Source organism: Anopheles maculipalpis, chromosome 2RL, assembly GCF_943734695.1.
Source record: "Anopheles maculipalpis chromosome 2RL, idAnoMacuDA_375_x, whole genome shotgun sequence".
Classification (NCBI taxonomy): domain Eukaryota; kingdom Metazoa; phylum Arthropoda; class Insecta; order Diptera; family Culicidae; genus Anopheles; species Anopheles maculipalpis.
The window spans coordinates 42,066,067-42,082,200 of NC_064871.1; the positions used below are offsets into that span (position 1 = coordinate 42,066,067).

Consider the following 16,134-nt stretch of genomic DNA (forward strand, 5'->3'; position numbering starts at 1 on the left):
ACAGTGGTAATCATCTGTTCGTCGATCAACTCACCACAAACAATCAGCGTAATCAATCAACTTAAGCAGTACAGCAAAGCGAAAATCCTGCTCGTCGACATGGTGGGAACAATTTTCAACAGTAACAACGTGCTGTACCGCCGCCTCGCCGAAGCGGACGAACCGTTCGGCGAAACGTTACGCCACCGGCGCAACCTGCTCGTGCTGACGATACTTACCGAAAATTTTCGTTCCTTCCTGCACCGGCTGCACGGTGTCGATCTGGGCGACTATAAGCATATCAGCGAGAATTTGCTGAAAATACGTTTGTCGGACGAAATCCCCATTCATGCGCCATCGGTCGACGGCGATGATAAGGCGGCGACCGATGACATCAAACCAACGAAGAGCTACGGGGAAGTTACCAACCATTACCCGGCGTATGACGACGAGTCCACGGTTCAACTGCCACATCCACCGGAGCTGCTGCTGGAGCTCCTAAGCCTAGCAGCGAACGGTACGAATGCATCGCAGAGCTGTGACTTCCACTACTTTCTCAACCACGTCGCCAACTGGTACGAAATTCTCTCGCAAACGTTCGATTCAGCTCGCTGTCAAACACTGTTTGGCAGCTATTGTGAAACAGACGTGCGTCCCGGTGGCAGGGCCAGCCATCTCTATCCATCATCATCATCATCATCATCGATGGATAATATTAAGGAGGATGCGAGCACTCCTGGCGGGGCCACGAATCAATCGTTCGACGCAACCCTTGACGAAATTGAGCGATTCTGTGACCTCTTTCTCGCTAGCTACGATAAGCTACTGACCGACGGACTTCTGGCCGTCCCGAACGCAACCCAAACTGAGCTGGACGCTTTCACCACGACTGATCACCTGCTAATGTTTGGCGAGCACTTTTACTTCTTCGATTTTCTGCTCGCCGTATGGGAGGACAGCCTGAAGCAGCACACGCAACAGCACCGCAAGTTTCAGTTCGATTTTGTGGCGTTCGACTTTAAGAACGTTTCACACCATCGAGCGGCCGTTGTTTGGCGTCCATTTCTGATACTGCAGCAGAGCCAACTGCATCGGCATCAGTTTAGCATGCACCCAGTGCCACCGGGGTACGCCGATTGGGTCGTCGAGGCGACGCTTGAAACGATCTGGATCTGTGGAATGCTGTGCTGGGCCATTGTCGGACTGGTGGGACTCATCTCCGTTGCTATGATCGTGGGAAGCATCGTGTTCAGCATTGCTGTGCGGTAAGTTTACATTATGAGGACCGTAGTTTGGGAACTCTTGGGTGCGATTCAGTATCGTTAAAATGTCAATGGTGCTGATTGCTACTTTGTCCCCCGTTGCCTAGTCACCAGATGTAAAACGTGCAATGCGGTGCGTCAATTTTCATTTATGGCAATGTTTGCCACCGAAGGTACGGAGTTAAGGTTGATTGGTTGGAAAATGAGAACACATTTTACCCAAAAGCCATGATAACGCTTCTCGTTCAAGCACATCTCTGCTGGAAGCCTTCTTTCTCTTTGATCTTGCCAAAATTTATCGTAATGTCTCATTTCACCAATTTCCTAGTTGCTGGCAACAACACATTCCAATGAAAGTTTTGTCCTCGGTAACTGTACGCGCGGCTGTTGATACGCGGAAGTGCAAAACAGTTCCCCGAACTTGTCCCAATTTATTTCACCCATTTCGTTGGGAATTGTTGTAAGTTTCTGTACATTTTTTTTTCCAAACAACATTTTGCAATCATTTCAGACAAAAGACACTTGATCTTCCTCGCCCCGGTGTATTTTTAGCTAACGAAGCTAATATATCCATCACCGAGGTAGAGCGACAGCCACGCCGGTTCCACGTATCTGCCAAATGCCCACCGGCATTTCGGAACCGTTCATTCACTTAACACCTTCCCGGCCCGAGCCGGGGTCTGTCATTTTTTTTTTTCTTTTGGCCGGAACCTTTCCTAATAGACGCCAAAGGAAGTCCCTTTTTACATCATGCGTATTGCAGTATTATTATTCCGGCGCTTTCATTCACTTCCATCTCGCTTCGCTTGACCGGCACCAGCAGTATCGTGGCCTTTCGCAGTGTCAGGAGACCCATCAAATTACGATCAACCCAGTCCGCCTACCCTGTTCGGCCACGTGTTCCCAAACCGGCAGCTCGACAGTGTATTAGCATGCCGTTTGCTGGACCGTTTCTTACCGTTTTGGAGTTTGTTGGGTGGGTTCGGGTTCCGTCTGCCTTTTCGATTTGTTTAATGTTTTCATCCACTCGACCATCTCGAGCATCCCTCGGCCGGGCTCGTTGAGTAAGTGGGAACCAAAATTGAAATACTGCTTCAAAAAGGATGGGCCCTCTTTGCTCAGCGTGTGTAGCTCTGTGTGTGTGTTTGTGCGTGTTTGTCAGTAGGGACCTTTTTTGCAGAAGGTTGGCGCTTGGGTGAAGGCACCAGGAATTGATTTCTCCCTAATTTCGAAGCTCAGCTACACGCCCTGTCGTCGGCAGATACGATCTATTTCTGGTTACGTGCTCGGTTCCGTTGATTGACATGCAGCCGATGAAAAACATCAATGTTTAACCACCGTGACCCGTGAACTTGTTTGTTCTCTCAATTTTCCATTTTTTTTCTTCTTGTTACACTTTCACCCGATTATTTTTTACCCTCCTTTTTTTTTGCCTTTCCAAACTGTACAACCTACCAAACATTGAAGATAAGGTTAAACATGAACCAAAACAACAAGGAGTTGAAAATTGTTTTTCATACAAACTTGTCCAATCAATTCCAGCTCTTCGGAAACACTGAGGTTTCGTTGGTTTTCGTTTTTAATCAAATCATGTTATTTAGATTGTACTGACGAAGCACACACTCGCACACCACCCCGTGACAGGAGGGCGCCTCTTACAATGATCACCACCGTCAGCCTGCGCCTGCACACACTTTAATACCTTCTTAATCCATCCTGCTTTAATCGGAACACTCTGCTCATCAACCAATTATGATAATAAGCTGGCAGGTTGTGTGCAAAATGCCCGAAAGCTGCTCACATTTACTAATCGCCCAATTTCCTGTGCCCGAAACCGAAACACCGAAAACGAGTTTCCAAGTAATCGCACGTGGGGTGGTTGTTTTAATCGCTCTGCCCGATGCGTTTTCGCTAGGGATTTATTTATTCAATCGCCGGCATCCTAAGGCTGCGTGCTGGCCAGCTAGCACCAACTCCAGCTTTCGTCTGTTCCCGTGGATTTTTGGGCTAATGTGATAGCTTCACCACCACCAAGAGCACCAATCAACTCGCATAGCATAACGATGATAAATAATGCAGCCAGGCCACGACCTGTTGCCACCCTAGCAAAGCAGATGCTCCCTGGCCTGGTGGTGTATCCGGTTCAGGGAAAAGAGATTACGCTTGCCAATCGCATTTGATAAAGTTTGTTTTATTTGTTCACGGCTCACCGCATTTTAGGGTATCGTAAATTTATGATACTTTTTTACCCATTCTAAAACCCCATCCAGCAAGTGCGTTCACCCATTTAAAGTACTCAGGGGTTGGGATTTTTTTTGTTGTTGCTACCGGTTAGCGATGAATAATAAACACTGTTTTTTCTGCTTTTGCTACACTTCCGACCGAAGGGACAGAGCATATCGATGTTCAAAAGTGTTGGAATAATTAAGCACAGGTCACGGGAGAAGCTTGTTTATTGATTGTTGTTTTATTTTGCATATTATCCTCGTAAGTATGAGGTAAATGTTGGATAAATTCAGAAAAGATTTTGCAAATCTTAATCTTATCACTCGACTGACGTCTTCTAATGTCGGTGAAAGTATCAAGTTGCAGTCCCCCCCCCCCCCCCCCCCCCCCCCCCCCTAAATCGTCGTCCAAAATGACAAAAGAGCTTAAACAACTATTTAGCAAATTATCAAAGGTATCACTCTGAAAGCAATTTCCTGCCTTCAAGGATCAACTGGTCCAGTCCAGGATGGTGTATCGCTGACGACAAATTACTTTACCATCCTTTAATGGGCCACTGCAGACAAATCACCAACCGGAAGCGGTTCTGCAGGTGTGCCAAAATGTACATCGCGCAAAGCACTCGCGTCCTTTGCCAGTAATCAAAGCACTGATCCAGCTTCGGAGCATTTCGGACTAGCTCACAGAGTATCACAAAGTTAACCGACAAACTTATCCGATGTGGCAGAAATCCAACAAAAAAAAAAAAAAAGAAGCTCAAATTTATGACCGTCTCGTCCGTCCGGTGTATAGTAACGTGGGGGGAGGAGGGGGAATCATTGGACGCGATTCCAAGAAAACTCCGACAAAGTATCCTCATCATCGAGTAGCCCGCTTCAGTGGCAGGCAGAAGTGGGGCAGGCTAGAAAAGGACGACCTAGCTGGACAACCATTCATAAGTAACCATCTCTAGCGCGCTGCGATGGAGTGTTTATCTCCGCTCCCGTCGGCGATGAAAGTATTTCCAACTTTTAATTCCGAACTTTCTAGCTTCCGCCCACTACGGTTTTCCCATTCGGGCGCCCCACCATTCTTTGCCCAGCAAACAAAACGTGTCATGCTGCTAGGTAGAGCGGACCTGCCCAGTAAGAAATGATGAGGGTCCTCCCGGCATAAAACTCGAGTGCCCGGAAAATTAATTGACTTCGATTAGGTTGGCGTGGACGGTTGGGTCGGGTGGGCGTTCGTGAGTGAGTGAGTCAGCGCACCCAGCAGAACCGATGGTTCGCTTTTGGGGTAAACGATACCCTGCTCTAGAAAACAACGACTGGGACAAAGGCACCAACAAAAAAAAATATAGTAAAACGGTCACAAAACATCACGCAGCATCAGTACACTCGCTAACCACCGAATATCGCTTTCATTTGATCGGTTCACTTCGGTTCCGAAACTTCAACTGCTCCGATAGACCCGCCGAGGGCATTGGTAGGGTGAGATGAGCACACGACACACGACAAAAAAAGAGGTCTTTTGAGTCGCCCGAGGACCAGGCATAACTCACTCAATTAAGTTTTCATCGAGAAGGAAAATGAAACATTGACCGTTCGGCGCTGTCTTTCACTTTCTTCTTGCGTTCGCGTGGGCAACGCGAACCTATAACGCTTTCCTGCAACAATTCTTTTGCTGAATTGCTTCTTCCTTTGTATGTAAAAAAGTGTATTAATTTTGCCTCATCGCAAAAAGTGCCTCATCGCGAGTGAAGAATTTCATTGCAAAACTAAAGGTGTTCAAGCTATTCACGCTACAAAATGTAGTGTTGATCTTGATCTGCGATGTTGCTTTTGCGTTGCGTTACTTCTTTGTGCAAGCTTCTACTGCCTTAAAGTCGATGCCAAGATAGCTCAACAGAAAACAAAAACCCACTGAAGAGCACCAATAGCTAGATCCGGGTCAGCTACAAGATCCACTCACTCGTTACGTACTCGTAGTAGGAAATGCTCTTGTGCCACTCTGGGGAGAAATTACGATGATTTATGAACGTAGCGCCGGAAACGATGCCTCGCATCCTGGTTTCCCTGCCCGGGGAAACAAAAGGCCACGTTTTCTAGGATCGCTCTTAAAGCTATGCAAATTGCGCCCTGCCCTGCAGATAAAGCTTTCTATTGCGAAGGAAAAGCCCATACCATAAGCAAATGGAATTCATCCGTGGCTTTTGATATGAGTTTATCGTTTATCGCATTTCTGAAGGAATAATCATAAATAACGATTGTTGTGTTACCGACATTGCAGCAGCCATCGAATCGCGCCATTCGAACATGATACTGTTACTGTTAATAACAAACACTGATAAACATCGCAATTTCAGTGAAAGTAAAGGAGCTATTGATAAAGTGCAATGGCGTAATATCGTTCAACAGTGTTCATTTTCAAAACTCTGTGTTTTTTTACAGAAATATTTTCTTTATTTGGGAGCTTTTTTTATGTTGAACCAAATGTCCAGTTAACATAATGACTTGCAAAGTTGCGGAAATAATTTTACATCGTTTATTTCGCTCTTCAAAGGCACTGTTTGGCGTCAATTATTCAAAACGTTCAGTAACTCGCCTCTAATAAATGTCATCCCACTGTCAGATCAGATCATGTACTTTCTCACAAATCTCGCTATAGATACAAATAAAGGCCACCTTATCCAACCGGCACGATCTGTATCATTACGCAGCTAATTAAAACGTTCTTTGTCCCTTCTTTCTTCACTCCCTGCTGCCTTGCTAACGGTTTCGTTGGGTTCAGCTTTAATGCTCCCCTTTTTTTATTTATTTATTGCAACACTTCATAAGCGTCTCAAAAGCTCACTAACACCAACAGCCTTCGTTCATGCTGCTCTTTTCCATCTTTTCCCCTCGCAGCAACTACATCATCAAGACGCGCCTCTCCAAGGGTCCGAACAAAATCGTTCTCTCGCCGTCGGATTTTGTGTTTCCAGTTGACATGCGAAGGGTAAGCCCGTTGACGTGACCAGCCTTCATTCATCTTCCCGTTCCGCATCCCGGACCGCCGACCGGGAGCGCCATTATGTCCCGTGACGCCCATTGTGGCGAAGCCGTTAATGAAGGTCTAATTTGCATGTATTTGCCGTTCGGGACCGTTGCAGGTTGACGAGGGTATCGAGGCGATGCTGTGCTGTTGGCTCCAGCAGCTGCAGGAATTCGGTGGCCCTGAGGTGGAAAAGCCCGATCTGCTGAAGGGATCGATTGGATCGCTCAAAAACCTGGGACTGCCGGCGCCCACCAAACCGAGCTCGGGCAGCGAAACGTTAATACGCCACCAGACCGCTGCAATCGATCATAAGGCACGTTATAATGTAAGCATCCTTTTTTCACTTAAGCTATGCGACCGTTCTGGTCTTAACTGTAGATATGCTTGAGAATCCTTCTTTTTTTTCACTCATGCAAAGTATACTTAGTTTTTTGTGGTTATCACAATTCTTCTCACTTTCTCAACTTGCCTTTTGAATCTTTTTTATTTTATTACTTCTCTTCACACATTCTCATGCATCGTTTCGGAAAAGAAAATCATACTCACACACTATCATCAACTTCACCTTGCACGGAAGCATTCTGAAGCAGTCTGCCTTTCGCTCATTTTCTTTATCTGTCTTTTTTTTTTTGGCACACATTCGGCACAGGGTGATTTAGTGCAGTTGAAGGAAATCCCATCGAGCTCCACGTCCCATGAACTGAAAACGAAGGCAATGGACCTGCTCGTGATGGCGCACAGTTTACGACACGAAAACATAAATCCTCTAATCGGTAATTTACCCCCTTTGTTGCCATGTTTTCCAGGTTTGCTTGTGTTTTTCGGCTTTTTTCGTTGCTGTTGTTGGCAGGCTGGCTCTGTTCGTACGTCGTATTTCACTTGTGCCACATCGTGCCACCGCTGGAGCGCATGCCATCGCGTCCGGATGTGTCGCATTTAGTACCTTGTAAACATCCACCATTTTATGGCGTACCTGTGATTCGTCAAAACAAGCAAACAACAACGACCCAGAACTAGAATACGTTTTTCGGCACGAGCCGACGCAACAAAAACAAAACGACCCATAACGTACACAAAATCATGTCACAGTAGATTTAAAGCTCTTATCCCGATTCAAAACACTCTCCTACCAAATGCTCACCCAAAGTGTCTTCCGCAAACACGGCCAACAACTTTCACGTCTGCCGTCTGCCCTCAGCAACCGTCCATCCATAATGGGCGCACATAAACTCAGATCATCTTATTCGATCTATTTGTCATCATTACCCTGCCCGTTTATCGAGCTTCTCGGTCGGGGCAGTGTGCAAGCAGCGCTGTCAAAGTTGTTCTCTAGTGTCTCGACGGTTGCGAGCCTAGCTCAGCGGTGGGATTTTCCGATCCCCAAACGGTGCACCAGTAAAATCCGAGACATCGTAACCGTGCCGTGCCGCGTTTCGAGATCAAAGTCCCTCGATAGGCATACATTCATTATGCCTTGTTTCTTCTATACGCCTCGACTGCTGCTCATAATTGTGTCCCAACACTGGATAAAACTTTAACCACAGCCGGCATCGAGCAACAGATTTTCCAGGCTGATGTTTTTCTCTCCCAGACATTTAAGGCGGCTGGAAAATTAGATCGGAACAGCACTCAGAATAGTGATTCATCACTTGATGAATGTTTTGAAGCTGGCAAGCATGAAATTAATTAGCACGGGAAGGAAGTTTTCTTTGTGCTTAGATTGATAAATCAGCGATAAGCTTAAGAGAGAGAGAGAGACATTTCTCTGTGCTTTTCGCGTAAAATAGATTATGCAATCAAATATGAATATTTTTTTTAGTATTCAAATGAAAAAGATATCAGCTTACAGCCTTAAAAAGTTTCATTATTTCATGCAATTTATTTTTTATTAACACTACTAACCTTTGACATTCGATTTAAAGTACTGATTGATTTTAAATGCTTCTTTGGAGAACAAATCTGTAATTAAATTCAAATACTTCCAGAAAAATGCATTCTACTTTTAACCTCACCTTGCCGCATTGATTAGTGTCTACCGTGGAACCGGGAGCTAATTAATGTTGGTCGCCGATCTCTCGAACTCTAATCGTATCGGTAGAATGAAATCCACCAACAATCGCGCGCTTAGTTGTAATGTTGCACGCTGACGCAACCCCACTGACCGTTAATTCCAATTAAATTTTGGTACAACGTAGTACACCATTGTGTTCTGAACATATTGTTCCATGGACCAGCAGTAGTCAGACATCTGACTGACTGGAAAACGAATTTGTAGAAACAACTCGTGCCGTTCCCCGTACCAATCGTTGCATTTATAGTATGTGTTTATTAATTTTCCTCGGACGGACGCTTGATGGCAAGCTTATTAACGACTCGTCTATCTTGTCGTGGTTCAGGCAGGCTTTTATTATTGTATCTTTGATTGGTCCCGTTGGTGGCGTCGCTATCGAGATGAAACGTCACGCCGTTAGTGAGTTTCCAATGATGCTCTCAAGGACGGTACGATTGGAATGGTAGCAGCAGGATAAATAAACTTCCAACATGGTTTGATAAGTGGTTGCTGTTGTGACACTGTCTGTCGTTGTTAATTCTTCGACCTGAATCCCAGCACACGGTTGTTTTGCCACGGGTGTGTTCACAGTCCAGGCCTGAGTTTATTGACGAAGGACAGTGGTAATTGGTACATCTAAATCTTATTAATTAGACGTGTTGTTTTCCTTGGTGCACACTCTACGCCAGACTATAGTTACGACTATTGTTATCACGTGCGGGTCAGATCGTCCTCATTATGCATTCAGTTCTTTTCACAGCATTTTTACAGCATAAACAGTATCATTGTACTGCGGTGAATGTTTATCAATAATCAATTATGGCTAGTCTAATCAATAAAGGTCAATAGATGGATAAAAGCCATTGCTATCTGTTATGAATATGAAATGTGAGATAATATTTACTCAATCTCCCATCCCTTCGCTGTGCAATGGAACATCAAAAGAGAATAGAAATATGTCGTTCTATTTCCACTTCGCAGATAGAAAAAGTTATCGTTTGCATTATAAATATAGTAGACAATCTAATTATAATGTGATCACAACATAAACATTATTACTAACGCTCGTACGGAGCAAATGAGTCGTCCACTTTCGAACGATCCCTTTACATTGAAAAGCGCTAAATATAACAACCCTCGTTTGCGTCAATCCTAGAAGCAGACCGAGTCCAATACGAACCCTTATCTTATTTTTCTGTCCCACCAACCCCTGCAGGATGGCCTTCAGAACGTTCCTTTGCCCTGCGAGTTGAGTGTTCTAAAGGGAACCCCGTTACAATGTGTCTCGTGTTAACAGCGTTCACCAAGGTCGAAACGATGTACCTTTCCTTCTGCTCACTTAATTATTGTCAGGAGGTTACGTTCCCAAACCAATAACGTGCGCTGAGAGAACTTGCACCATGTAGAATAAAAATCTCTAGCGAAACTCCCCATCGTACACTTCATTTGTGAAACGCAAGTGACCGTGAAAGGATAGCAAACAAAGTGTATGTTCATTTCGGATTTACCCTAAGGTATCCCATCGAACACTCTCATCACCTGAGCTTTAACCTTCTGGCGATGGTAAAACCACCCCCCGGACGGCATATAGATCGGATCGATCCATTTTGGACAACCATCTAACCACACACACACACACACACACACACACATACAATCAGCCGAAATGAAACTTTGTACACATCACTTGGACTTCCCTCTGCATGCTTACGGACGCCGGAATCAGGCATCGACCGGAATCATGCATCCACATCATTGTCATTTAGTTGTCTTTTTCATACCATACACAGCTCATGCGTATATTCGTGGGATGCATACGAGTGCTCGGTACGGTGCGTGTGCGAGCCCGTGTAGAACGAGCTGGCTCTAAAGTCTGCAGCCTTTCACATTTCCATTTCGCTCTGACTGCCGGCCTGTTGGTGGTGACAGGCGATAAATTTATCCAATGTATTAACTCACCATCGACCGATGAATCCTTAGACACGATGTACTACCATACACGAGTGCCTCGACCAAGATTGCAAAGTTCTCGGAGTGACCATTGCCCAAAATTACTCGTTCGTAGCTGCATTGGTGTGTGAAGTAATAAAAAAGAGCTTCAGCTGTACCGCTGTCTATACACAATAATACCACCAACAACTAAGGTTGTGCTCGAAGATTTGCCCGAATCTACGCCGAGCCTCTTGTCAGCGTATCATTCATAGCGCGTCCACCCCACCCAAGGTTATAGCTGAAGTGAATCCGTTTTCCGTTTTAATTCAATTAAAATTGTGTGAACTTCAGGGAATCCTCTGCAAAGGAACGCAGCAAAACGCAGTACGCAGCAATGGAGCAACAACATCATTTCGAGTTTGCTTGGAAGCAGAAATGTTGACTTTTTGTTCTCCTTTTTAGATGCTTATTCTTTACCTTTGTGCCTTTCCATGGAAGCACACTCAGTTTCTGGCTCGCCGGTCGAGCTGTGTGAAGGTTGAATAAACACTATAGTACCTCGTTCACCCTGTAGTGTTTTCTAAATGGAACGGTAACCCCGGCACGCCATTACAATCAAACCAAATGATCCTATCAGATATCAACATCATTAACTTTCTCACTGACAACGTTGTGCTTAGGTGTAGAACGTACACCGGTGCGCACGGAACATTCTTCGCAGCAGTTACTTCACCGAATCGTGATGATCTCCGACGCGGCTACACACGAACGCAAATGTTGGAAAAAAGGGAAACTTTTAATGAGCGTAATTCGTCAACCAGCCCTCTTGCAGTGCGAATCAAACATGATGTACTCAAACGTAAACAAATGCAGTGTACAGTAGTGGAAACATCCTAACAAGCATTTGATTTTTATGATAATGATAATTCCAACGACACACATTATACGAAACAATAACTTGTTGCCATATTTAAAAAGTTTAACAATTCGTTGGGAAACCTGGTAAAAAAAATCACTTTTTGCTCGACTTTAAAATCGGAGCCAGTGTTATGTCTTATTTTGTACGCAATTTCGCAAACCGTTCATTCGCTGAGCAATAAATCAGTTCTGTTGATCTTTCATTCCATTTTCCTGCATAACTTTCTGGTTTGGTTCCAGCCCGTCCCGGCACTAGAACTTTAGACGGATATTAAAAACGCAACCTCACGCTACGTTATTAACCATCCAGGGGCGCTTAAAAAGCTGACCGGCTACCGCACGATATGAATAAAACCCGGAATGAGAAAACTGGCTTTATTAAATCCGCAGAAAACTTTACCCACCGAATGAATTTGTGTGCTGAAATCTGCACATTCACAGTGCTTCTGTAGCTTGTTGCTTAATTGGAAATTTTGCTCCCGGGTCCGTATCGTTGGATGATGCGGTAAGGCTGCGGGCAACATTCAACAGGAGTACAGTTCATCAAATCAAACAACGTGGCTTACATGGTGTATGAAGCAAAAAAAAAACAGCATCGATTGACATTCGAGCCAAAAACAAGTTGGATCAAGCTGGTTTGTATCGTTTGCAAAAAAATCGGTACGCTGTAAATTAGGTGGAAATGCTGTGTTCGTTGAATGCAATTTATGGAACGCGTTACTGATGGAAATATGTATGAATGAGTGCGGTGGCTTTTCATGCAAACGAGTGAAGCACTGATGAGTGTTGCTTACTACATTTTTGGAATTTTTCCCGATGGAAGCTTTTAATTTAATATCAACATTTTACGTCGAACGTCAACTAATCGCTAGTGATTGAATTAAAAAGCTTTATTTGAATCCGAGAATATCATCCAACGAATATTAACAAAGTGAAAGTTAGTAATAAATGTCAGCAGCTTCCATTATGCGTGAAACCTAAAAATGGAGGCGCATGGTGGTTTAAAAGTATATTCATTTTTCCGACAGAATCTTTTGATAGAATTATAAAATTGATTACATAGAGCTGAAACGTTTCCTTTCCAACAAACAGAATATAGTTTTCATTCGAGTATGACAATTTATTTTGAAAATATGTAGTTTAAACAAAATTACAATCGCCACCACGACCACAATGGAGGCGCATGGTGTTTTATAACTATTTACTTTTTTATTCAAATTTAGTAGATTTCACTTTAGTAATTTAAATTTTCCATACAAACTTGCAAATGCAATATCTAAAACATTATTTCAACTAAACCCCGCCTCACAGGCTGGCTTAATGAACCAACCCGAACGGCACTGGTGTTCGAGCACTGTTCGCGCGGCTCCCTGCAGGATGTGCTCATAATGGACGAGATAAAGCTAGACTGGTCGTTCCGGTTAAGCTTGCTGACGGATTTGGTCCGTGGGATGCGCTACCTGCACGCGTCGCCGTTACGCGTCCACGGCTCCCTTTCCTCGCGCAACTGTGTCGTAGATGCCCGGTGGGTGCTGAAGATTACCGACTACGGGATGTTAAGTTTCTACGAAGCTCAGGGTATTGCACCGACCCCGCGAAGCGCAAAGGAGCTGCTCTGGACCGCACCGGAAGCGTTGCGCGATTGCAAGACTTACCCGAAGGCGGGCACACAGCCGGCAGACGTGTACGCGTTCGGTATCATCATGCAGGAGGTAGTGGTGCGCGGTGAACCGTACTGCATGCTATCCCTATCACCCGAAGAAATCATAGCAAAAATCAAGAAACCACCCCCACTGATACGGCCGTCGGTGTCAAAGGGTGCAGCACCGCCGGAAGCAATCAACATTATGCGCCAGTGCTGGGCCGAGAATCCTGAAATGAGACCTGATTTTGCAGCGTAAGTCTTTTGTTGTGGATGTGATTAAAGGGTGGACTGCCCGAGCACAGAATTGATCATCTCTTTTCCCCTATTTTGCGCTAACAAACGCCCCCGTTTGCAGTATCTGTGAGCGTTTCAAGCAATTAAACCACGGACGGAAGGTTAACTTTGTAGATACGATGTTTCAAATGTTGGAAAAGTACTCCAACAACCTCGAGGAGCTGATACGTGAACGCACGGAGCAGCTAGACATTGAGCGGAAAAAGACTGAACAATTGCTGAATAGAATGTTGCCAAGGTGAGTCACTGGAGGCTGGTGGAAAACTGATAAATCATTTACGAGTGCAATCATTGTTCGTTCCCCACCATTCAGTTCCGTTGCGGAAAAGCTTAAGCTTGGGCTGGCCGTCGAGCCGGAAGAATTCGCTGAGGTAACGATCTATTTCAGCGATATTGTGGGCTTCACAACGATTGCAGCCCACTGTACGCCGGTGCAGGTGGTCGATTTGCTGAACGACCTGTACACGTGCTTCGATGCCACCATCAACGCGTACAACGTGTACAAGGTGGAAACGATCGGGGACGCGTACATGGTAGTCAGTGGTCTTCCCGTCCGTACGCCTGACCACGCCGAACAGATCGCTACGATGGCGTTGGATCTCCTGTCGCAGAGTGGTCATTTCAAGGTTCGTCATCTGCCGGGCGTTCCACTGCAGCTACGGATCGGGCTGCACACTGGTAAGTGGACGCAAAAATTTCCTAAAACCTCATAAACTTGTCTGATTGAAAGTTTTCCCCCAATACGATGTCCACAAAATCTTACTCACTTGTCGACTTTGCTAACGGTGCGTAAAACAACGGGTGCGCTCCGTGACCATCACGGCCGTTATTATTACCCACACCGACAACGACAACAACAGGTCCCTGCTGTGCCGGTGTCGTTGGTCTAACGATGCCCCGATACTGTCTCTTCGGTGACACGGTCAACACGGCATCCCGGATGGAATCAACAGGTACTTGCGCTGCTTATGTGGCCGCCCGACACGGCACTCACCAACGCGTACTACTCACGCACACTCATGCCATCCGCAACCCATGCCATCAATCATTCATCAGCCCGCTTTCGAACTCATTTTCTACACCATCATGCTTCACTGGCAAAGCTTATGCTTTCATGCTTCAACAAAACTGGCTATCATCCACGCCTACCTACCCGGTGGATCCGTGGGTAAAGTAGAAAATTAGATTTGGAAAGCAAACGATTGCTCGTTTTCCCCAGTGAAATGTTGTTCTCGGGGTTCCGATGCGGTAAATGTGATTTTTAGGTTCGGTTCTTTACTGTCAGTCAACGGTTATGGACAGTCTAGGTTTGGGCTGTTCGGTTTTCGGTCAAAGTTTTGATGTGCTTTTGGGTGGATACATAGTTTAAAAGATACAAAAAAAGATTAGAACGAAAAAAGATAGATAGAACGAGTGACCTCGGTCAACGCTGTGAGACGGTTCAGAATTGTTCAACAATTTATGCTCATAAAGTATGCAACATGTTGTACGGTGGAAGCTGCCAAATAGCCTCAATAACGGCCAATTTTTGAAGGTCACGATTGTACATGGTTAAGATTAGCTAGGATCAACTAAAAATAGATTGATCTGAGCATCCCGAAAGCGATTTGGCGATGAAATGATCAAAATATTGAACATTTCATTGTTTTGAATGCAGTTTTGTAAATATTTTGTAGAGTAGAGAATGTGAAAATAATAAAATGTTTTTATTATTTAATTATGACGGTACAATGCCATATTGTCTACACCGCTTGTGATGACTAAATTATTTAAACATAAGTCATTTTCTCCTTATTTTTTGCCATATCCAGGGCAAAATCGGTAAAATAAAACTAAAATTTCAGTAATCTGATTCCTCACACTGAGACTATTCGTTTCAATCTATGACACCGCAACATTTAATTTACTTATAATACTACACCTATACTTGCTTTAAATAAAAATAACCCACCAATAAACGCGACTTACAGTAAAGGGTTTCAGAGAGCTTGTTAACCCTATCAGGAAATACTTTTACGGCTGCTATCTCTGAGCCTACATCATTTAATAGGTTTTCTAAAACATAAAGTCACATTTTTGTTATTCTTTCAAGCTAAAAACAATCCTCAGTCCTCACTACGGCCCAGACAGGATCTGAACCCCTGTCCTGCCGTTTGAAGACTAGCGTCGATGTCGCCTTCAGCATCGGGTCGTCCCTATACTTTGTCTTGTTCATAACTGATTATATTAAAAAAGTGAATTATTTATTTTCTTATTAAGTATGACAGCACGTTCACGTATTGTTAAAAAATACGTGACTGGAATAATGAACGATAATAGTTCAAAAGTGAATTAATCGCACAGAATATTACGTGGTCTGCTACATACACAGGGCGTTCGGGATAATTTTGACAGTCACCTACGGAGAAAGAACAAAAATTTTATGGCAAAATTAAGCATCGGGGATTTTTTGTTTGTTTTACAAATAGTAGCTTACCTTGTATTTCATTCATTTTATTCAAAATATCCGCCCTCGGCTTCTATTACTTCCACCCGTCTCCGGAACCGAGAACAAGTCCTGGCGACAGTTTCGCGGGGTAGGGCCGCGAAAACGGACCTGAGCTCCGTTTTGGTGTTGCTGGAGGTTCTGTTGGAGTCCCGTTTCACCGCGCCCCACACGAAATAATCCATTGGATTAAGATCCGGGGAGCTGGGAGGCCACACATTCGGTGCGGTGAAGTCGTTGAAATTGGTCGCCAACCACTTTATCGTTTTGGAGGCTGCTGGAACACGTACGGTCTGCCGTTGGCCACTCTCGTGATCCAAGGCTTTAC

The 16,134-nt window shown here is 44.7% G+C and overlaps 3 protein-coding genes across 3 annotated transcripts in view; 2 read left to right on the forward strand and 1 right to left on the reverse strand.

Moving 5' to 3' along the window:
- The window catches only part of LOC126556762 (putative ATP-dependent RNA helicase DHX57), a 300,736-nt gene that overhangs the window by 233,776 nt on the left and 50,826 nt on the right, over positions 1–16,134 (reverse strand). The gene's annotated exons all lie outside the window — the stretch shown is intronic.
- LOC126557181 (protein claret segregational) overlaps positions 1–16,134 on the forward strand; it is a 333,201-nt gene that overhangs the window by 171,482 nt on the left and 145,585 nt on the right. The gene's annotated exons all lie outside the window — the stretch shown is intronic.
- Positions 1–16,134, forward strand: part of LOC126556666 (uncharacterized) — a 41,458-nt gene that overhangs the window by 19,930 nt on the left and 5,394 nt on the right. The window contains exons 5-12 of the mRNA XM_050212075.1: positions 5–1,244; positions 6,353–6,443; positions 6,598–6,807; positions 7,132–7,255; positions 12,694–13,279; positions 13,383–13,559; positions 13,635–13,999; positions 14,182–14,274. Of these exons, the coding sequence (XP_050068032.1) occupies positions 5–1,244; positions 6,353–6,443; positions 6,598–6,807; positions 7,132–7,255; positions 12,694–13,279; positions 13,383–13,559; positions 13,635–13,999; positions 14,182–14,274 (2,886 nt within the window). The remainder of the gene's footprint in view (positions 1–4; positions 1,245–6,352; positions 6,444–6,597; positions 6,808–7,131; positions 7,256–12,693; positions 13,280–13,382; positions 13,560–13,634; positions 14,000–14,181; positions 14,275–16,134) is intronic.